This window comes from Salmo trutta, unplaced genomic scaffold (genome assembly GCF_901001165.1).
Source record: "Salmo trutta unplaced genomic scaffold, fSalTru1.1, whole genome shotgun sequence".
Lineage (NCBI taxonomy): Eukaryota > Metazoa > Chordata > Actinopteri > Salmoniformes > Salmonidae > Salmo > Salmo trutta.
The window spans coordinates 178,279-202,775 of record NW_021822521.1 but is presented as its reverse complement, the minus strand read 5'-3'; the positions used below and the strand labels follow the sequence as shown (position 1 = coordinate 202,775).

The window sequence follows — 24,497 nt, the reverse complement described above, 5'->3', positions numbered from 1 at the left end:
TTCAATGAATCTCTCTGCACTGTTTGGAGCCCATCTGTACGATGGGTTTATGTTGTAGAGTTTATTGGGCTGTTTTTTTGAATGAGTATTGCCGGTTAATTTCTTCAGAAACACGTTGATCTGCCTGTGATCTGACAATGGTGTCTGTGGTCTGACAGTGAATGCACTAATGGAGGAGGGGTCGATGTCAGTGATGGCATAATCCACTACACTTGTCCCAAGAGCTGAGCAGTAAGTAAACTGACCTAAAGAGTCCCCTCTGACTCTACCATTAAGCATGTACAGGCCTAAGGCTCGACAGAGATTCACTAACTCCTTCCCATTTTTGTTCAGTATTTGGTCAGGACTGTTTCTATTATTTATAATAGGGCTACTGTACAAGGAGGGGTGTCCACATATGTGGTGGTTACCTCCCTCATCAGTGTAGTCAGGCTCAGAACCTGTTCTTGCATTGAAGTCTCGACAAAGAAGCACTTTACCCTCTGCCTGAAATGTAATGATTTCTGTGTGGAGATTGTCAAAAAACTGATCATCATAATATGGTGAATCTGAAGGAGGAGCATAAGCATAAGCATCACAACACAGCTCTACTAGACCTGGCCCATCACAACACAGCTCTACTAGACCTGGCCCATCACAACACAGCTCTACTAGACCTGGCCCATCACAACACAGCTCTACTAGACCAGGCCCATCACAACACAGCTCTACTAGACCTGGCCCATCACAACACAGCTCTACTAGACCTGGCCCATCACAACACAGCTCTACTAGACCAGGCCCATCACAACACAGCTCTACTAGACCAGGCCCATCACAACACAGCTCTACTAGACCAGGCCCATCACAACACAGCTCTACTAGACCTGGCCCATCACAACACAGCTCTACTAGACCAGGCCCATCACAACACATCTCTACTAGACCAGGCCCATCACAACACAGCTCTACTAGACCAGGCCCATCACAACACAGCTCTACTGGAGAGAGAGAGAGAGAGAGAGAGAGAGAGAGAGAGAGAGAGAGAGAGAGGCCTCCGCTTACATCTTTAGAGAGAAAGAGTTTCTCTCTCTCTCTTTCTCTCTGTAAGCAGAGGCCCCTCTCAGGGACTGAGTCTGGTGGTAGAGCTTTAGATGTGACCCTTTGGTGTTCTGTACATGTCTACACTACCACACACACACACACACACATGCACACACACACACACATACGATCTGCCTGCATGGGATTTGACTATGTTCGCTATGCATTTCTTCATTAAGACTTTAGCCTGATTGTCTTTCCATTTGGAGCTTGAGATGATTGATTTCCAGTAGCTGCTGGTATTAGGACTGATCCCTCTGTGTTCCATATAGTATTCATACTGCACTGAGGGGATTCTAACAGCAACATGATTGGCCTGACCTCATTCCCTCTTTTTTTAACCACCAATCACATCCAGTCTGAGTCGGAGGTTTAATATCACAAAGAAGGTATTGCAGTGGAGCCTTCACCCAGATTTGTTTGTGCTGTCTTGCCAACCCTATTGCTGTTATTGTCACGCCACGCCAAACATGACAATGACAGTAATGGAGTTGCCAAAACAGCACAAATAGGTCTGGAACTTAGGCTAGCCTTCACCTAGTTGCCTAGAATAGATGTGTTTTCTTTGTGTTTCTAGCTGCAGCCCAATGTATAGTTGTTGCTGTTGACGGGGTCTTTCAGGTCTTGGTTGACGAGGATTATTTCTGGGAACTTGTTGTTAAGATCTTGTTGTAAGTTTGGAGGCAAAGAAAGGAAGCTGACGGCCAGGAATGAGCCTGAGGATTTATGTACAAGAAACACATTTCACACACGTCTGAGATGGACAGTATTTGATTGATGGTGTGATATTCCACTCAGGACCCTGGCAGCCGCACACACAAACAAACACACACACACACACACAGTCTTCCACAACACTCTCCACAGTGATAGAGGCCAGCATGTCTTCATGCCTGGCTGGATGGATATTGTGATTCCAATTTGACCTCTGTTTAATATAATACCATGCTGAAACAGACATAACTCTCCCTGGTACAAGACTGATGTTCACTAGCTCTGCCTGTCATTCATCTTCACTGAAAGGCACTTTAATAAAGCTCACAGAGACAGCTGAGAAAAAGAGGGATGGAGAGAGAGAGAAGGGGAGAGAGAGAGGAGGGGGAGTTAAAAGGGAGTTAGAGAGGGAAAGGGAGAAAGAGATGGAGGGAGAGAGCGGGAGAAAGAAAGAGGGAGGAAGGGAGAAAGAGAGAAAGAGATGGCGAGAGAGAGGGAGAAAGAGAGAAAGAGATGGCGAGAGAGAGGGAGAGGGAGGGAGGGAGAGGGATGGATGGATGGCCGTCCAGCAAGCTGCTCAGCCAGCCTCTGTCTCCATATTAGATGTTACAAAGTACCCTGGTAGTGCCTCAGCCATGCTCAGCCATGCAAGACATATTTTATTCAGAAACATCCCAGGGAGGTTGTTTTAAAAAGCTGCTATTACGGAATGACCTTAGACACCAGAGAGATATTAGACATGCACATTGGTAAAGAAAAATAACTTGCAATGATCCCCACCTGCTTCTGCTCTGTTCGTCCTCTCTACGGACCGCTCCGATGCCCACAATAGGGCTAATGATCTAGGGCGATTTTTGTCTCTGTCAAGGTTTATAACTTACAATAGATAAGACAGGCTCCTCTTTCTTTGTTTAATGTGTCCTATCAGAGTTTCACATTTCCTCTATTAGCATCTCCTGAATGCAATAAATCAGTGGCAGGCAGCCCTGGTCCTGGAGGGCCGCAGGTTTGGGATTTAACCAACCAGGAAGACCAGGTGTGTTGAATTTAGGCTGATCAATTAGCCCAGTTAGTCAGGTGTGATGCTTAGTTGCGGCACTCCAGGAACAGGGTTGTCTACCCCTGACAGCCATTCATTAAACAGTCTAGCTAGATGAGTTATGATAGATGTATTATTATTATTATTCATGTTATTATTGTTACTATTATTATTATTATTATTATTACTAGTATTGTTATATTATTATTGTTGTTACTATTATTATTATTATTACTATTATTATTGTTATTATTATTATTATTACTAGTATTGTTATATTATTATTGTTGTTATTATCATTATTATTATTGTTATTATTAATATTATTATTTATTGTTATTATTTGTATTTGTATTATGAATGTTATTATTACTAATATGAATACTATTATTATTATTGTTATTAGTATTGTTATTCATACTATTATTAGTGTTATTATTATTCATGTTATTGTTACTATTATTAAAACTATTATTATTATTGTTATTATTATTATTAATTCTATTATTATTGTTATTATTCTTGTTATTCATACTGTTATTATTCATGTTATTATTATTATTAATTGTCCCTGATGTGCCTGTCTTCCCTATCCATCCACATATATGGTCTGATAGTCATCCATACATGAACAACAGGCTGTATAGATATATTCATCCATACATTAACAACAGGCTGTATAGATATATTCATCCATACATTAACAACAGGCAGTATAGATATGGTCTGATAGTCATCCACACATTAACAACAGGCTGTGTAGATATAGTCATCCACACATTAACAGCAGGCTGTATAGATATAGTCATCCACACATTAACAACAGGCTGTATAGATATGGTCTGATAGTCATCCATACATTAACAACAGGCTGTATAGATATATTCATCCATACATTAACAACAGGCAGTATAGATATGGTCTGATAGTCATCCACACATTAACAACAGGCTGTGTAGATATAGTCATCCACACATTAACAACAGGCTGTATAGATATAGTCATCCACACATTAACAACAGGCTGCATAGATATGGTCTGATAGTCATCCATACATTAACAACAGGCTGTATAGATATATTCATCCATACATTAACAACAGGCTGTGTAGATATGGTCTGATAGTCATCCACACATTAACAACAGGCTGTGTAGATATAGTCATCCACACATTAACAACAGGCTGTATAGATATATTCATCCATACATTAACAACAGGCTGTGTAGATATAGTCATCCACACATTAACAACAGGCTGTATAGATATATTCATCCATACATTAACAACAGGCTGTATAGATATATTCATCCATACATTAACAACAGGCAGTATAGATATGGTCTGATAGTCATCCACACATTAACAACAGACTGTATAGATATGGTCTGATAGTCATCCACACATTAACAACAGGCTGTGTAGATATAGTCATCCACACATTAACAACAGGCTGTATAGATATAGTCATCCACACATTAACAACAGGCTGTATAGATATGGTCTGATAGTCATCCATACATTAACAACAGGCTGTATAGATATGGTCTGATAGTCATCCATACATTAACAATAGGCTGTATAGATATGGTCTGATAGTCATCCATACATTAACAACAGGCTGTGATGTGTAGATATGATCTCTGTCATTCCTATCCATAGAAATATAACTCTAAGTCCCTATCCATCCAGGCCGAGCCATTAAGCATGTGAAGGAATCTATCTTCACCTCAGAGGGAGGAGTGAGGAGGGGGGTTCCTAAGGTTCTGGTGGTCCTCACCGATGGCCGTTCCCAAGACGACGTCAACAAGGTCTCCAAGGAGATGCAGATGGAAGGTGAGTGGCATAGTGTGAGTCCCAAATAGTGCCCTATTCTCTGTACTGTATAGTGTACTACTCTGGCCAAAGTAGTGTGGGAATAGGGTGTTATTTTGGATAAAACCCATGTTTCTTCCTCTGAGGACAGTACACTATTCCATTGTATTATATTGTTGTATCAGAACTATTCATGGCTATCATACCAAAACAAAACTTAGAGAGAAATATGTTAGTGGTAGGAGGGTCACTTAGCAAGTCAGAGAGTGGTAAGATAGGCCAATCAAATAGTTTCCTTGGAATTGTTTTGCTTTATTGCTGAAGAAAAACAAAATATTGTTTTAAAATCTTAACAATGTATATCTTTGAAGGCTACATCATCTTTGCCATTGGCTTTGCTGACGCAGACTACGGAGAGTTGGTGAACATCGCCAGCAAACCCAGCGACAGACACGTCTTCTTTGTGGACGATTTGGACGCTGTCAAAAAAATTGAGGAGCAGCTGATCACTTTTGTGTGTGAGGCTGCCACTGCCAGTAAGTACTGCCAGAACTGAAGTAGCTGCCATTGGAAGAATGTTCCAGAACTGATATAATCTACTGTAGAATAGAGACAGATGATAGGTTTGGTCATGTGGTTTCCAGAACTGATATAATCTACTGTAGAATAGAGACAGATGGTAGGTTGGTCATGTGGTTTCCAGAATTGATATAATCTACTGTAGAATAGAGACAGATGATAGGTTTGGTCATGTGGTTTCCAGAACTGATATAGTCTACTGTAGAATAGAGACAGATGGTAGGTTGGTCATGTGGTTTCCAGAACTGATATAATCTACTGTAGAATAGAGACAGATGGTAGGTTTGGTCATGTGGTTTCCAGAACTGATATAGTCTACTGTAGAATAGAGACAGATGGTAGGTTTGGTCATGTGGTTTCCAGAACTGATATAATCTACTGTAGAATAGAGACAGATGGTAGGCAGAGGATTTATCCACATTTAAATCAGTCTTAATAAGAGGATCTTGATTCATGATGAAATGACAGTGATTAATATCCTAGTCATTATTTAACTAACCGTTTCATCCATCTTGTTTTAGCTTGTCCATCGGTTCTGATGAGTGGCAACACTATGGCAGGTAAACTATGTAAAACACATACAGCTTGTTACTGCTTTATAGTCATAGAATGTGTATCCATATTGAGATAAACCCCTCTCAATCTACAGTCAATATTGATTGTCTGATCCCACTTAGTCATTCACAGGAGAGACTCAGTGTCCCTGGCTATTGTCAGGAGCAGCATGTAGTCTGCCATGTGATTCTAGTTCAAATCCAGTCAGATAAAGTTACATACAGTCCAGGGTGTAGTGGAGGTATACGCCGTGTACCACCGTATTTTACACTGGGCATTGCGTATACTCACTTCTTAATCCCTACGATGCGTATCATAGTAGTGTAGTGGAGGTATACGCCGTATCAATAAGGCTGATGGAACACAGAATGTTTAGCTTCAAATGTTCATCAACTTAAATTTCTTCCCATTTTAGGCTTTAAGCTGCTTTAAAGGGAGGCAAGACATGCCTCATAATATGAAGTAAAACGTCCAGTTTTAAACAGTTAAGGAACAGGAGAAATATAGCGACGCTAATGACAGGCCTAACCATCTTCTGATAGATGGTAAGGCTTTGCCAAAAACCATCTCAATTAAATGTTACCTGCTACAAAGCAGCCTATGTCTACCTGGCAGAATGATATCAGGATTATTTACATCAATCCAGTGGCCATTTGTTTGGCAAACACCCATCTCATGTGCTGTAGAAACACACATTTTTCTCAGACCTCAAAAGCGGTCCCCTGATGTGGTTTAAGCAGTGTTATGGGCTTAGAACATCCAATTCTGTTGTTTTTATATTAAGAAAGTGTGACTTTAAGAGCAAAAACCTGAAGGAGAAAAAAAAGATCTGAAACCTGTGAATTCCTGACTCAGTTGACAGCCTCATTTATCTGTTTCAATAGTAGACCTACTATTAGCCTACTGAACAGTACAGCTTGGGTTGGCCTGACTGAAAGACCAATATGAACAGTACAGCTTGGGTTGGCCTGACTGTGAAAGACCAATATGAACAGTACAGCTTGGGTTGGCCTGACTGTGAAAGACCAATATGAACAGTACAGCTTGGGTTGGCCTGACTGTGAAAGACCAATATGAACAGTACAGCTTGGGTTGGCCTGACTGTGAAAGACCAATATGAACAGTACAGCTTGGATTGGCCTGACTGTGAAAGACCAATATGAACAGTACAGCTTGGGTTGGCCTGACTGTGAAAGACCAATATGAACAGTACGGCTTGAGTTGGCCTGACTGAAAGACCAATATGAACAGTACAGCTTGGGTTGGCCTGACTGTGAAAGATCAATATGAACAGTACAGCTTGGGTTGGCCTGACTGAAAGACCAATATGAACAGTACAGCTTGGGTTGGCCTGACTGAAAGACCAAGATGAACAGTACAGCTTGGGTTGGCCTGACTGTGAAAGATCAATATGAACAGTACAGCTTGGGTTGGCCTGACTGTGAAAGATCAATATGAACAGTACAGCTTGGGTTGGCCTGACTGTGAAAGATCAATATGAACAGTACAGCTTGGGTTGGCCTGACTGTGAAAGACCAATATGAACAGTACAGCTTGGGTTGGCCTGACTGTGAAAGACCAATATGAACAGTACAGCTTGGATTGGCCTGACTGTGAAAGACCAATATGAACAGTACAGCTTGGGTTGGCCTGACTGTGAAAGACCAATATGAACAGTACAGCTTGGGTTGGCCTGACTGTGAAAGACCAATATGAACAGTACAGCTTGGGTTGGCCAGACTGTGAAAGACCAATATGAACAGTACAGCTTGGGTTGGCCTGACTGTGAAAGACCAATATGAACAGTACAGCTTGGGTTGGCCTGACTGTGAAAGACCAATATGAACAGTACAGCTTGGGTTGGCCTGACTGTGAAAGACCAATATGAACAGTACAGCTTGGGTTGGCCTGACTGTGAAAGACCAATATGAACAGTACAGCTTGGGTTGGCCTGACTGTGAAAGATCAATATGAACAGTACAGCTTGGGTTGGCCTGATTGTGAAAGACCAATATGAACAGTACAGCTTGGGTTGGCCTGACTGTGAAAGACCAATATGAACAGTACAGCTTGGATTGGCCTGACTGTGAAAGACCAATATGAACAGTACAGCTTGGGTTGGCCTGACTGTGAAAGACCAATATGAACAGTACAGCTTGAGTTGGCCTGACTGAAAGACCAATATGAACAGTACAGCTTGGGTTGGCCTGACTGTGAAAGATCAATATGAACAGTACAGCTTGGGTTGGCCTGACTGAAAGACCAATATGAACAGTACAGCTTGGGTTGGCCTGACTGAAAGACCAATATGAACAGTACAGCTTGGGTTGGCCTGACTGTGAAAGACCAATATGAACAGTACAGCTTGGGTTGGCCTGACTGTGAAAGACCAATATGAACAGTACAGCTTGGGTTGGCCTGACTGTGAAAGACCAATATGAACAGTACAGCTTGGGTTGGCCTGACTGTGAAAGACCAATATGAACAGTACAGCTTGGGTTGGCCTGACTGTGAAAGACCAATATGAACAGTACAGCTTGGGTTGGCCTGACTGTGAAAGACCAATATGAACAGTACAGCTTGGGTTGGCCTGACTGTGAAAGACCAATATGAACAGTACAGCTTGGGTTGGCCTGACTGTGAAAGACCAATATGAACAGTACAGCTTGGGTTGGCCTGACTGTGAAAGACCAATATGAACAGTACAGCTTGGGTTGGCCTGACTGTGAAAGACCAATATGAACAGTACAGCTTGGGTTGGCCTGACTGAAAGACCAATATGAACAGTACAGCTTGGGTTGGCCTGACTGTGAAAGACCAATATGAACAGTACAGCTTGGGTTGGCCTGACTGTGAAAGACCAATATGAACAGTACAGCTTGGGTTGGCCTGACTGTGAAAGACCAATATGAACAGTACAGCTTGGGTTGGCCTGACTGTGAAAGACCAATATGAACAGTACAGCTTGGGTTGGTCTGACTGTGAAAGACCAATATGGAATTCATCATTTTAGGTTATTCAGAGTGAATGTCACTGTTTCTCCTAGGATTTTTTACACAGGGCGCCTTTCCTTCGCCGGGTGGGGAATAGGAAATACTATCCAGAGAGAGAGTGGTTGACAGAATGACATGATTATTACTATGTGTATATCCAGCACCTAAACACTATTTACTACCATGGCACATTTTGTTGCTTGAAGATAAAATGTGTACCATTTTATTCTAGTATTCTAGTATCTCTATGGTTCTCAATGGTTCTCTATGATTCTCTATGGTTCTCTATGATTCTCTGTTGTTCTCTATGGTTCTCTGTTATTCTCTATGGTCCTCTATTGTTCTCTATGGTTCTCTATGGTTCTCTATGGTTCTCAATGGTTCTCTATGGTTCTCTATGGTTCTCTGTTGTTCTCTATGATTCTCTGTTGTTCTCTATGATTCTCTGTTGTTCTCTATGATTCTCTGTTGTTCTCTATGATTCTCTGTTGTTCTCTGTTGTTCTCTATTGTTCTCTGATTTCTCTGTTGTTCTCTGATTTCTCTGTTGTTCTCTATGATTCTCTGTTGTTCTCTATGATTCTCTGTTGTTCTCTGTTGTTCTCTATGATTCTCTGTTGTTCTCTATGATTCTCTGTTGTTCTCTGATTTCTCTGTTGTTCTCTGATTTCTCTGTTGTTCTCTATGGTTCTCTGTTGTTCTCTATGATTCTCTGTTGTTCTCTGATTTCTTTGTTGTTCTCTATGGTTCTCTGTTGTTCTCTATGGTTCTCTATGGAGTGGTTATAGCATAGATGTGTGCTCTGCTCCTTCCCTCCTTAGGCTTCAGGATGATGGACATGTTTGGCCTGGTAGAGAAGGAGTACAGTAACGTAGAGGGAGTGTCCCTGGAACCAGGCTCCTTCAACAGCTTCCCCTGCTACAGACTGCACAAAGACGCCCTGGTCTCACAACCCACCAAGTAGGTTCTACTAGGTTCTGTGTTTTGTCAGTGTGGTTGTCATGGCGATGAGAGGTAGAAGATCAGCTAGGGTGCACACTGAGCTCACTGAGCTCCACCTCGCTCCTCCAGTGTCCACTCTTGGCATATTATTCCTGGAATATACTCCAACAGCTTCCCCAAATGATAGGTTAGGCGGAAGCTTCCCTCTGATAGGTTAGGCGGAAGCTTCCTTCGCATAGATTAGGTGGAAGTTCCCCTCTGATTGGTCAGGTGGAAGTTCCCCTCTGATAGGTCAGGTGGAAGTTTTCCTCTGGTTAGGTGGAAGTTCCCCTCTGATTGGTCAGGTGGGAGTTTCCCTCTGATTGGTCAGTTGGAAGTTTCCCTCTGATAGGTCAGGTGGAAGTTTCCCTCTGATTGGTCAGGTGGAAGTTTCCCTCTGATTGGTCAGGTGGAAGTTTCCCTCTGATTGGTCAGTTGGAAGTTTCCCTCTGATAGGTCAGGTGGAAGTTTCCCTCTGATAGGTCAGTTGGAAGCTTCCCTCTGATAGGTCAGGTGGAAGTTTCCCTCTGATTGGTCAGGGGGAAGTTTCCCTCTGATAGGTCAGTTGGAAGTTTCCCTCTGATAGGTCAGGTGGAAGTTTCCCTCTGATAGGTCAGGTGGAAGTTTCCCTCTGATAGGTCAGGTGGAAGTTTCCCTCTGATAGGTCAGGTGGAAGTTTCCCTCTGATAGGTCAGGTGGAAGTTTCCCTCTGATTGGTCAGGTGGAAGTTTCCCTCTGATTGGTCAGGTGGAAGTTTCCCTCTGATAGGTCAGGTGGAAGTTTTGCCATACAGAATCGCTTATACCCATCCAATCCTTTCAGATATACAGATGTGCCTATGCCTGGAGGTAGAGGTTGTTCCTGAACTGTCCTTGTCCTCTTCCTAGAGGGGCCTTCCTCATCCTCTATGGGAAACTTGTACTTCAAAACGCCAAGGGAGGGTGAAACCCAGTCGTTAGCAAGAGAGCTGTACTTTAAAACGCCAAGGGAGGGTCAACCCCAGTAGCTAGTAGGAGACTTGTACTTCAAAATGTCAAGGGAGGGTCAACCCCGCTTGCTAGCCAGGAGACAAACACCAGAGCTCTTTGAAATAGCAGCCAGTTATTTTCAAGGTCCCTCAAACAATACAAAGTTTTGCCAATGAAAATCACTTAGGGGAATCTAATCACATGTGAAGTGGTGATGAATTGTGTGTGTGTGTGTGTGTGTGTGTGTGTGTGTGTGTGTGTGTGTGTGTGTGTGTGTGTGTGTGTGTGTGTGTGTGTGTGTGTGTGTGTTGACAGATGTACCTCTACTCCTGCTGAGGATAATATTTAGTTTAGACTTCTACTTTCATCATGTTCAGAGGGGATTGTGTTATTGCACTGGAGGGACTCAGCACCTCTAAAGGATGTCTTCAGGGTGACCTGCAAACACCACGGCCCATATCCAAACATCACTCAGTCACATACTTGATCATGTATATAGTATATAATGTCATCAGAAGGACCATTATGGCATTTGTTGTGTGAAGGTAAAATAAGCCAGCCAAATGAACTTCCCATTACTCTGCATCAGGTATCAGATATCAGGACTTCTCATTACTCGGCATCAGGTATCAGATATCAGGACTTCCCATTACCCTGCATCAGATATCAGGACTTCCCATTACTCTGTATCAGATATCAGGACTTCCCATTACTCTGCATCAGATATCAGGACTTCCCATTACTCTGTATCAGATATCAGGACTTCCCATTACTCTGTATCAGATATCAGGACTTCCCATTACTCTGTATCAGATATCAGGACTTCCCATTACTCTGCATCAGATATCAGGACTTCCCATTACTCTGTATCAGATATCAGGACTTCCCATTACTCTGTATCAGATATCAGGACTTCCCATTACTCTGCATCAGATATCAGGACTTCCCATTACTCTGCATCAGATATCAGATATCAGGACTTCCCATTACTCTGCATCAGATATCAGGACTTCCCATTACTCTGCATCAGATATCAGGACTTCCCATTACTCTGCATCAGGTATCAGGACTTCCCATTACTCTGTATCAGATATCAGATATCAGGACTTCCCATTAGTCTGTATCAGATATCAGGACTTCCCATTACTCTGTATCAGATATCAGGACTTCCCATTACTCTGCATCAGATATCAGGACTTCCCATTACTCTGTATCAGATATCAGGACTTCCCATTACTCTGCATCAGATATCAGATATCAGGACTTCACATTACTCTGTATCAGATATCATGACTTCACATTACTCTGTATCAGGTATCAGATATCAGGACTTCACATTACTCTGTATCAGGTATCAGATATCATGACTTCACATTACTCTGTATCAGGTATCAGATATCAGGACTTCACATTACTCTGTATCAGGTATCAGATATCAGGACTTCCCATTACTCGGCATCAGGTATCAGATATCATGACTTCACATTACTCTGTATCAGATATCATGACTTCACATTACTCTGTATCAGGTATCAGATATCAGGACTTCACATTACTCTGTATCAGGTATCAGATATCATGACTTCACATTACTCTGTATCAGGTATCAGATATCAGGACTTCACATTACTCTGTATCAGGTATCAGATATCAGGACTTCACATTACTCTGTATCAGGTATCAGATATCATGACTTCACATTACTCTGTATCAGATATCATGACTTCCCATTACTCTGCATCAGGTATCAGATATCATGACTTCACATTACTCTGTATCAGGTATCAGATATCAGGACTTCACATTACTCTGCATCAGGTATCAGATATCATGACTTCACATTACTCTGCATCAGGTATCAGGACTTCCTGATTGGAGAGGGTTAGGGTTACACTGGAGAGGGTTAGGGTTACACTGGAGAGGGTTAGGATTACACTGGAGAGGGTTAGGATTACACTGGAGAGGGTTAGGATTACACTGGAGAGGGTTAGGATTACACTGGAGAGGGTTAGGATTACACTGTAGAGGGTTAGGATTAGACTGGAGAGGGTTAGGGTTACACTGGAGCACTGGAGAGGGTTAGGATTACACTGGAGAGGGTTAGGATTACACTGGAGAGGGTTAAGATTACACTGGAGAGGGTTAGGGTTAGACTGGAGAGGGTTAGGGTTACACTGGAAAGGGTTAGGATTACATTGGAGAGGGTTAGGATTAGACTGGAGAGGGTTAGGGTTACACTGGAGGGGGTTAGGATTACACTGGAGAGTGTTAGGATTACACTGGAGAGGGTTAAGAGTACACTGGAAAGGTTTAGGGTTAGACTGGAGAGCGTTAGGGTTAAGGTTACACTGGAAAGGTTTAGGGTTGGGGTTACACTGATATGACTGTTTGAATTACAGTTTCCCATTACAGTGTAGGCATAGGATTTGCCAACCGCCATCTTGAACCATTCACATTATCTGGCTGCCAGTTAAGTAACCCTGTCTGTCTGTCTGTCTGTCTGTCTGTCTGTCTGTCTGTCTGTCTGTCTGTCTGTCTGTCTGTCTGTCTGTCTGTCTGTCTGTCTGTCTGTCTGTCTGTGTCTCAGGTACCTCCACCCAGAAGGTCTGCCCTCTGACTACACCATCACCTTCCTGTTCCGCCTGCTACCAGACACCCCCCAGGAGCCCTTTGCATTGTGGGAGATCCTCAACAAAGACAATGAACCCCTGGTGGGGGTCATCCTGGACAGTACGTACAGTCTGTTCCTCATCACTTCCTGAACCCTGTCCCTGTGGTTTGAGTTAGGGTTAAGGTTAACCTGCATATCACATATTCTGCAATTGAGGTCTGTGGTTTACAAAAGTGTGTGGGCTGCAGGGTTAGTTTCCAGCTTTTGTGTGAGAGAGATATAGACTGAACACACAGAACAGAAGACCAAGGCAGAGGACTCTGGGATGTGGGCTTGTGGGTTTGTGTAGAATGTGCTGTCCCTAATTCTCTCTCTGTTTGCCTGTCTCTGTTTTTGTCTCTGTCAGATGGTGGGAAGACTCTGACGTTCTTCAACTACGACTACAAGGGAGACTTCCAGACAGTCACTTTTGACGGGCCTGACATCAAGAAGATGTTCTATGGCAGTTTCCACAAGGTCAGCAGCCTAGTTCTTCCCCTAGATCATCCATGGCCTCTGGTCTAAAGTAGTGCACTATATAGGGACTAGGGTGCCATTTGGGACGAACCCTCAAACTTCAGGCCCTCCATCTGTATAAAAAAGATGTTGCATGCCGACTACTCAAATAGAGAATTTAGTAGAAGTCTTGTCAGAAAATGATCCCAGAGAATGAATGGAGAAACAACCCACCCCCCCTCCATCACAGTAGTCAAAGAGAGAACACACACACACACACACACACACACACACACACACACACACACACACACACACACACACACACACACACACACACACCCTTTGTCGCAACAGTCAAAGAGAGAGCACACACACACAGACACCCTCTGTCGCAGTAGTCAAAGAGAGTGTGAGAGGCCGTCCATCAGACTCTCTTCTCATAGGCATTGTGTGCCTGGTTGTTCTGAGTCTTAATGTAACCCTGACCCTATCCCTAATCCTAATCCTGACACTAATCCTAACCCTCACCCTAATCCTAATCCTGACCCTGACCCTGACCCTAATCCTAACCCTGACCCTGACCCTAATCCTGACCCTGACCCTGACCCTAATCCTAACCCTGACCCTAATCCTAATCATGACCCTGACCCTAACCCTGACCCCGGCCCTAATCCTAACCCTGACCCTAATCCTAACCCCGACCCTAATCCTAACCCTAACCCTAATACTAACCCTGACCCTAATCCTAATCCTGACCATGACCCTAATCCTAATCCTAATCCTAACCCTGACCCTGACCCTAACCCTGACCCTGCAGTGTATATCTGGTTACAGTGTTAATGTATTTTATTTTAATTTTGTATTTTATTTAACCTTTATTTAAACAGGGAGTCACATTGAGATTAAAAATATATTTTACAAGAGAGCCCTGTATACATTACAATAAAAACAGAATAATAAAACATACACGTGTATAAAACAGTAGAATTCAGCCCACAATAACACAATAACCCTATTTAATAAAAACAATCCCATTCAAGGTCCTCAGTTAGTACTGGAAACTGTCTGAGTGGCACCAGCACATCTAACTGCGGTGAACTCTGCAGATTGTTCCACAAATGAGTAGCAAAAAAACTAAACGCAGATTTTCCCAAATCTATGGAGACTGAAGGGATCTCTGGTGTTATCCATTCCTGAGAACAGGTTTGGTAACTGAGGATTCCTAATTTAATGAATGAAGTTACATATGAAGGGAGTTTCTGTCAGATTGCTTTGTAAATAAATCAAAGAGAATGTAGCTCTCTTCTTACAGACAGAGAGGTCCATCCCACATTTTATACAGACTACAATGATGAGTCCTAAAATGGTCCCCTGTGATAAAATGTATTGCTGAATGGTAGACGGCGTCCAAGGGTTTCAAAACAGAGGTTGCCGCATGCATGTAAACAATATCACCAGAATCCAATACAGGGAGAATTCTTCTCCTATTTTCATGATTTATTGACTTATTTTGATTTGAAATCCATCTTGGATCTTAGCTGCTTAGTCAGATTTTCTAAATGCGTTATGAAGGACAACTAGTCATCAGTCCAGACACCCAGGTACTTATATTGAGAAACAAGCTCAATTTGGGCTCCATTTGTAGCGCAAATATGCAGGTCCTCAGGGTCAACATTTCATGACCTACAGAACAGCATGAGCTTGGTCTTACTTGAATGTAACACTAATTTAAGATCTGTAAGGGATTTCTGAATTGAATCAAAGTCGTGCTGAAGTTCATGAATGGCGTTCTGCCCTGAGGCGGCACAGGAATACAAAACTGTGTCATCTGCATAGAGATGAATGTTACAAGTATTAACAGTGCTTCCTATGTCATTAATATAGGTGAACAATAATGGACCTAAAATCAAACCCTGAAGAACACCTTTTTGAATCTCAAGAAATTCAGATTTAACCCCATCTGTTAAAATGGCCTGAGTTCTGCTGCTAAAATAATTCAGATTTAGCCCAATCTGTTAAGATGGCCTGAGTTCTGTCGCTAAGATAATTCAGATTTAACCCCATCTCTTAAGATGGCCTGAATTCTGTCACTAAGATAATTCAGATTTAACCCCATCTGTTAAGATGGCCTGAATTCTGTCACTAAGATAATTCAGATTTAACGCTATCTGTTAAGATGGCCTGAGTTCTGCTGCTAAAATAATTCAGATTTAACGCCATCTCTTAAGATGGCCTGAGTTCTGTTACTAAGATAATTCAGATTTAACGCTATCTGTTAAGATGGCCTGAGTTCTGTTACTAAGATAATTCAGATTTAACGCTATCTGTTAAGATGGCCTGAGTTCTGCTGCTAAGATAATTCTGAAACCATAAACAGGCTGTATATCCCAGGCCTATTCTTGATAACTTCTTCAGTAAAACAGAATGATCAACAGTGTCGAACACCTTTGACAGGTCAATGAAGTACATACAGTTGAAGTCGGAAGTTTACATACACCTTAGCCAAATACATTTGAACTCAGTTTCACAATTCCTGACATTTAATCCTAGTAAAAATTCCCTGTTTTAGGTCAGTTAGGATCACCACTTTATTTTAAGAATGTGAAATGTCAGAATAATAGTAGAGAGAATGATTTATTTCAGCTTTTATTTCTTTCATCACATTCCCAGTGGGTCAGAGGTTTACATACACTCAATTAGTATTTGGTAGCATTGCCTTCAAATTGTTTAACTTGAGTCAAACGTTTCGGGTAGCCTTCTACAAGCTTCCCACAATAAGTTGGGTGAATATTGTCTCATTCCTCCCGACAGAGCTGGTGTAACTGAGTCAGGTTTGTAGGCCTCCTGGCTCGCACACGATTTTTCAGTTCTGCACACAAATATTCTATAGGATTGAGGTCAGGGCTTTGTGATGGCCACTCCAATACCTTGACTTTGTTGTCCTTAAGCCATTTTGCCACAACTTTGGAAGTATGCTTGGGGTCATTGTCCATTTGGAAGACCCATTTGCAACCAAGCTTTAACTTCCTGACAGATGTCTTGAGATGCTTCAATATATCCACATAATTTTCCATCCTCATCATGTCATCTATTTTGTGATGTGCACCAGTCCCTCCAGCAGCAAAACCCCCACACAACATGATGCTGCCACCCCCATGCTTCACGGTTGGGATGGTGTTCTTCAGCTTGCAAGCCTCCCCCTTTTTCCTCATTATGGCCAAATAGTTCTATTTTTGTTTCATCAGACCAGAGGACATTTCTCCAAAAAAGTATGATTTTTGCCCATATGTGCAGTTGCAAACCGTAGTCTGGCTTTTTTTATGGCGGTTTTGGAGCAGTGGCTTCTTCCTTGCTGAGCAGCCTTTCAGGTTATCTTGAAATAGGACTTGTTTTACTGTGGATATAGATACTTTTGTACCTGTTTCCTCCAGCATCTTCACAAGGTCCTTTGCTGTTGTTCTGGGATTGATTTACACTTTTCGCACCAAAGTACGTTCATCTCTAGGAGACAGAATGTGTCTTCTTCCTGAGCGGTATGATGGCTGTGTGGTCCCATGGTGGTTATACTTGTGTACTATTGTTTGTACAGATGAATGTGGTACCTTCAGGCGTTTGGAAATTGCTCCCAAGGATGAACCAGACTTGTGGAGATGTACAATTTTTTTTATGAGGTCTTGTCTGATTTATTTTGATTTTCCCATGATAACACGCAAAGAGGCACTGAGTTTGAAGGTAGGCCTTGAAATACATCTACAGGTACACCTCTAATTGACTCAAATTATGTCAATTAGCCTATCAGAAGCTTCTAAAGCCATGAAATCATTTTCTGGAATTTTCCGGAATTTTCCAAGCTGTTTAAAGGCATAGTCAACTTAGTGTATGTAAACTTCTGACCCACTGGAATTGTGATACAGTGAATTATAAGTGAAATAATCTGTCTGTAAACAATTGTTAGAAAAATGACCTGTGTCATGCACAAAGTAGATGTCCTAACCGACTTGCCAAAACTATAGTTTGTTAACAAGAGATTTGTGGAGTGGTTGAATAACGAGTTTTAATGACTCCAACCTAAGTGTACGTAAACTTCCCACTTCAACTGTATCTGGTTATAGTGTTAATGTGTTCAGAGGCTGTCTGCCTCCCTGCAGTACATTTCTGGTGTTCAGAGGCTGTCTGCCTCCCTACAGTACATATCTGGTTATAGTGTTAATGTATTCAGAGGCTGTCTACCTCCCTGCAGTACATTTCTGGTGTTCAGAGGCTGTCTGCCTCCCTGCAGTACATATCTGGTTATAGTGTTAATGTATTCAGAGGCTGTCTACCTCCCTGCAGTACATATCTGGTTATAGTGTTAATGTATTCAGAGGCTGTCTGCCTCCCTGCAGTACATTTCTGGTGTTCAGAGGCTGTCTGCCTCCCTGCAGTATATATATATGGTTATAATGCTGTAAACCCAAGGACTTTATCCTCACCTCACACACACACACACACACACACACACACACACACACACACACACACACACACACACACACACACACACACACACACACACACACACACACATATATGCACATGTAACCGATGTGAAATGGCTAGTTAGTTAGCGGTGGTGCGCGCTAATAGCATTTCAATCAGTGACGTCACTCGCTCTGAGACTTGACGTAGGGTTTCCCCTTGCGTTGCAAGGGCCGTGTCTTTTGTGGCGCGATGGGTAACGATGCTTCGTGGGGTGTCAGTTATTGATGTGTGCAAGGGTCCCTGGTTGGGGCGAAGAGAGGGACGGAACCTACACTGTTACACACACGCACACACACACACACACACACACACACACACACACACACACACACACACACACACACACACACACACACACACACACACACACACACCCACACACAAATGGACATACACTTACACACATATGCACACAGAAACACGCGCAAGCACACACACACACACACACACGCGCGCGCGCGGTCACAGTCTCCCCTCAGACTGGATGACAGGTGTATTGTGCAGCGACAGACATGTCCTGCTGGATTGTCCTCACTTCACTCCAGGTGTCTTCACATGGTCATCCCTACGCCACCGTCTCACACAGAGGATCCCCTGTCATTATGGAGGAAAAGTGGACATATGTTTCTGAATGGTGCTACTTCCTGTCAGCTTGGATACAGTAACAGACTGAACTGTGATATCTATCTGAGAGTGATGTTATATCCAGACTACAGTAATGTAACAGACTGAACTGTGATATCTATCTGAGGGTGATGTTATATCCAGACTACGGTAATGTAACAGACTGAACTGTGATATCTATCTGAGAGTGATGTTATATCCAGACTACAGTAATGTACCAGACTGAACTGTGATATCTATCTGAGGGTGATGTTATATCCAGACTACAGTAATGTAACAGACTGAACTGTGATATCTATCTGAGGGTGATGTTATATCCAGACTACAGTAATGTAACAGACTGATCTGTGATATCTATCTGAGGGTGATGTTATATCCAGACTACGGTAATGTACCAGACTGAACTGTGATATCTATCCTCCCATGCAGGGCTCAGCGGTAAACAGTATTCTTATAGGGGATGACGTGCTGTCCTGAGTGTCTGTGACATTCTGATTTGATTTCTGTATTATGTGGGTTAAATTTCTAACTTCTAGTTTCTAGTTTATTAGCATAAAAATGCTTTGTTCAGTCTGCCAGTGTTTCTGAGGCAGAGGCATGGTCTATGTAGTGTTTGATTTGGTAACTGGTATTAGGGACCACATTTCTCAGTCTGCTGCTGTGGCTGGTAAGGCAAGGCAGCCGGGGTCTTAGTGTTTATCTGCCTGCCTTCCCTCCATCTGAAACTCATTTACACAATCTAAATCCACTGGGACAGAGAATTGCCACTCTGAATATTGCTGACCCCAGAAATAATGTCCTGGGTAGTTATTACAGTTTTTAAACTAAGCCCTCTCTCTGTTTCTCTCTCTCTGTTTCTCTCTATCTCTGTTTCTCTCTCTCTCTCTCTGTTTCTCTCTCTCTGTTTCTCTCTCCTCTCTCTCTCTTTCTCTCTCTGTCTCGATTCAATTCAATTCAAATAGCTTTATTTACATGGGAACATTGTCAAAGCAAGTGAAATAGATAATAAACAAAAGTGAAATAAACAATAAAAATGAACCGTAAACATTACACATTACACACAAAAGTTACTCTGTGTGTGTGTGTCTGTCTCTGTCTCTCTGTGTCTCTCTCTGTGTCTGTCTCTGTCTCTCTGTGTCTATCTCTCTCTCGCTGTCTCTCTCTCTCTCGCTGTCTCTCTCTCTCTCTATGTCTCTGTCTCTCTCTCTCTCTCTCTCTCTCTCTCTGATAACATGTGTCTGAGGAAATAAGGTTATTGGGGATTTCTGCAGATTGTATAACTCAGCCCTTAAAGGGTTAATCAGTAATTCAGTTCTCAGCCAACTTTAATGGCAGCTCTGCCACTTTTGCCATAAATCTTAGGGATGGGACTGGATAAATGTACAATAAGTAACCCCTCTCAAATACTGAGATGTAAGATATGGATGCAAGGACTTAAAATGACCTTTGAACAGCAGTAACTATTGCAGATCGCACCTTTAAGTATTGTAGTGTGGGGGTGGAGGTGGGGTCCAATTGGTGTTATGGTAACAGCTAAAGTATTCCATATCCTCTTTAAATGGCTAATGGGGGGAGTAAAGAATGTGCTGATTCAGAACTCTCTCCTTCATGCATTTCTCTTCTAGAACATTTGGTGTCAAGATGGCAATGTTTAGAATACATTGAGATGGATTCTGCTGATACAACCACTTTTAATACCAGCATACATTACAGTAAAGCATGGCTAGTTTACATCTCACATAGTTGAGGTATTATCCTATAAAACTAGCTGAAGCACAATCATTTAAGAGATGGAAGTTGAAATAAAACTGTGTAGACTACGCCACCGTTGATGAGTGGATGGGATTCTCATATTGGACTCTCTGTATTTAGTCTCTAAGACAAGAAGTCTAATGAAGGGTATTGTTTTCTACCACTCTGAAGTGATACCGTACTGAAGAAGTACAACAACAACAAAAAATGTATGAAATGTATGCATTCACTACTGTAAGTCGCTCTGGATAAGAGCGTCTGCTAAATGACTAAAATGTAAAATGTAAATGTAAGTCTAATGAATCTTATTGTTTTCTACCATTCTGAAGTGATACCATACTGAAGAAGTCTAATGAAGGGTATTGTTTTCTACCACTCTGAAGTGACACCGTACTGAAGAAGTCTAATGAAGGGTATTGTTTTCTACCACTCTGAAGTGATACCATACTGAAGAAGTCTAATGAAGGGTATTGTTTTCTACCACTCTGAAGTGATACCGTACTGAAGAAGTCTAATGAAGGGTATTGTTTTCTACCACTCTGAAGTGACACCGTACTGAAGAAGTCTAATGAAGGGTATTGTTTTCTACCACTCTGAAGTGATACCGTACTGAAGAAGTCTAATGAAGGGTATTGTTTTCTACCACTCTGAAGTGATACCGTACTGAAGAAGTCTAATGAAGGGTATTGTTTTCTACCACTCTGAAGTGACACCGTACTGAAGAAGTCTAATGAAGGGTATTGTTTTCTACCACTCTGAAGTGATACCGTACTGAAGAAGTCTAATGAAGGGTATTGTTTTCTACCACTCTGAAGTGATACCGTACTGTACTCCATCGGTTTCCTGTTTTTTTCCTCTGTGAGTTATTGTCAGTCCCATAAAGTGGAGAAGGCTGTTTTGTAAGAGGATGCAAAATGCACTCTGCCTATCTGCTGTAATAGAAAACCTCATCAGTCCACACACGGTTAGAAATCCAGAGATGAAAAACAGGGATATCTCAAATGGAAAAAGCAAGCAAACAAATGAACCGCTGCGTATTGCAGTAGAGAGGAGCGAGGAGGAACGGAGGGGATGTCAGTGACACTTGCCGTTCGTATTAAAAACACAGCTAGCGCGCTGGATGAAATAGGCTAATACATCATGTTGGCACTCGAATTATAACACAATTGATCAGAGGACCCATCTGACCCGCGGGACAGAGTGTGTGTGTCTCTCCTCTCCACTTCTCCTATCTCTCCTCTCCTCTCTACTTCTTATTCTCCTCTCTTCACCGTCCCCTCCGTCCCTGTCCTGAATATCATCATCAAGGCCATGGGGTTCATCCCTTAAACTACCCTCCCTATTCATAGTCACTCTCAGACAGACAGACAGACACATCCACAGCAGAGATACTGTCCCCATGACGCTGGTCAGACTGTGAATAAACACTGTTTGATTAATGGGCTTTGTCATTGGCTATGGTCAAAAGCAGTGCACTATATAGGGAATAGGGTACTGTTTCAGATGCATCCCAGGCCTTGTGGATACAGTGGTTGTTGGTAGACTGTTGAACTTTTTGTTGTTCGGGCAAAACATTTTTTTGTTCAGGCAATTGGTGGTTTGAAAAATGGTCTTGTAATTGTCTTTAGCTGAGAAGGAGGTTGATATGCTGTCTGTGTGTTGGGTTAAGTATGTCTCTAAACCCACAACAGTAGTCCTGGGTAGTGTCCCAAATGGCACCCTATTCCCTATATAGTGTAATGGGCTCTGGTCAAAAGTAGTGCACAATATAGGGCATAGGGTGCCATTTGGAACTAAATCCTGGATCCAACCGTGCAACACAGGCAGGCAGGCAGCTAGGCTTTGACAGTCTCTGACATATATAAACACAACCAGACCCAGTGAACTGGAGAAAATAGTTTCACTCCAAGAAGCCATTAAAACGACCGTATAAGAGTATTACACACGTCACAGACCGGCCAAATGGATTCTGTTTCTGACGCACAAATATCAACTCTGTCTAACTTCAGATTAGCCTCACCTTGTTACTGTGGGAGCTGAGATGTACTTTTCACTGGAAATGTTATGCTTCAATCTCAAATTGCACCCTATTCCCTATGTAGTGCACTACTTTCGACCAGGGCCCATTAGGTAGTGGTCAAAAGTAGGGCACTATTTAGGGAATAGGGTAACATTTGGGACGCGGCCATTATGATTGCAATTCTCTCACCTGACAGACTTACGGTTGTAACTCAGCTTTGTACCCCTGAACAGCAGAGGAGCCTGTCTGGGAAACCTGTGATTTATCGTGAATTGCTACAATACATTGTGACAAGAAGAAAGTTGATAGTTGCGAATGGCAGGTAAATCTTGAAGTCATTTATGAGATACACTACCGGTCAAACGTTTTAGAACACCTACTCATTCAAGGGTTTTTCTTTATTTTTACTATTTTCTACATTGTAGAATAATAGTGAAGACATCAAAACTATGAAACAACACATATGGAATCATGTAGTAACCAAAAAAGTGTTAAACAAATCAAAATATATTTTATATTTGAGATTCTTCAAATAGCCATCCTTTGCCTTGATGACAGCTTTGCACACTCTTGGCATTCTTTCAACCAGCTTCATTAGGTAGTCACCTGGAATGCATTTCAATTAACAGGTGTGCTTTCTTAAAAGACAATTTGTGAAATGTATTTCCTTCTTAATGCGTCTGAGCCAATCAGTTGTGTTGTGACAAAATAGGGGGGTATACAGAAGATAGCCCTATTTGGTAAAAGACCAAGTCCATATTATGGCAATAAAAGCTCAAATAAGCAAAGAGAAACGACAATCCGTTACTTTAAGACATGAAGGTCAGTCAGTACGGCAAATGTCAAGAATTCTGAAAGTTTCTTCAAATGCAGTCACAAAAACCATCAAGCGCTATGATGAAACTGTCTCTCATGAGGACCGCCACAGGAATGGAAGACCCAGAGTTACCTCTGCTGCAGAGGATAAGTTCATTAGAGTTACCAGCCTCAGAAATTGCAGCCCAAATAAATACTTCACAGAGTTCAAGTAACAGACACATCTCAACATCAATTGTTCAGAGAAGACTGCGTGAATCAGGCCTTCATGGTCAATTTGCTGCAAGGAAACCACTACTAAAGGACACCAATAAGAAGATTTGCTTGGGCCAAGAAACACGAGCAATGGACGTTAGACCGGTGGAAATCTGTCCTTTGGTCTGGAGTCCAAATTTGCGATTTTTGGTTCCAAGCGTCATGTCTCTGTAAGACACAATGTGGGTGAACGGATGATCTCTGCGTGTATTTCCCACCGTAAAGCATGGAGGGGGAGGTGTTATGGTGTGGGGGTGCTTTGCTGGTGACACTGTCTGTGATTTATTTAGAGGTCAAGGCAAACTTAACCAGCATGGCTACCACAGCATTCTGCAGCGATACACCATCCCATCTGGTTTGGGCGTAGTGGGACTATCATTTGTTTTTCAACAGGACAATGACCCAACACACCTCCAGGCTGTGTAAGGGCTATTTGACCATGAAGGAGGGTGATGGAGTGCTGCATCAGATGACCTGGCCTCTACAATCACCCAACCTCAACCAAATTGAGATGGTTTGGGATGAGTCGGACCGCAAAGTGAAGGAAAAGCAGCCAACAAGTGCTCAGCATATGTGGGAACTCCAATAAGACTGTTGGAAACGCATTCCAGGTGAAGCTGGTTGAGAAAATGCCAAGAGTGTGCAAAGCTGTCATCAAGGCAAAGGGTGGCTACTT

General features: G+C 42.3%; 1 protein-coding gene across 4 annotated transcripts in view; it reads left to right on the top strand.

Moving 5' to 3' along the window:
- Positions 1–24,497, top strand: part of LOC115182477 (collagen alpha-1(XIV) chain) — a 161,616-nt gene that overhangs the window by 83,481 nt on the left and 53,638 nt on the right. For all 4 annotated transcript variants that reach the window (XM_029744077.1, XM_029744076.1, XM_029744078.1 and 1 more), the window contains exons 24-29: positions 4,527–4,670; positions 5,021–5,185; positions 5,750–5,788; positions 9,597–9,735; positions 13,312–13,454; positions 13,742–13,851. In XM_029744077.1, coding sequence (XP_029599937.1) covers positions 4,527–4,670; positions 5,021–5,185; positions 5,750–5,788; positions 9,597–9,735; positions 13,312–13,454; positions 13,742–13,851 — 740 coding nt within the window. The remainder of the gene's footprint in view (positions 1–4,526; positions 4,671–5,020; positions 5,186–5,749; positions 5,789–9,596; positions 9,736–13,311; positions 13,455–13,741; positions 13,852–24,497) is intronic.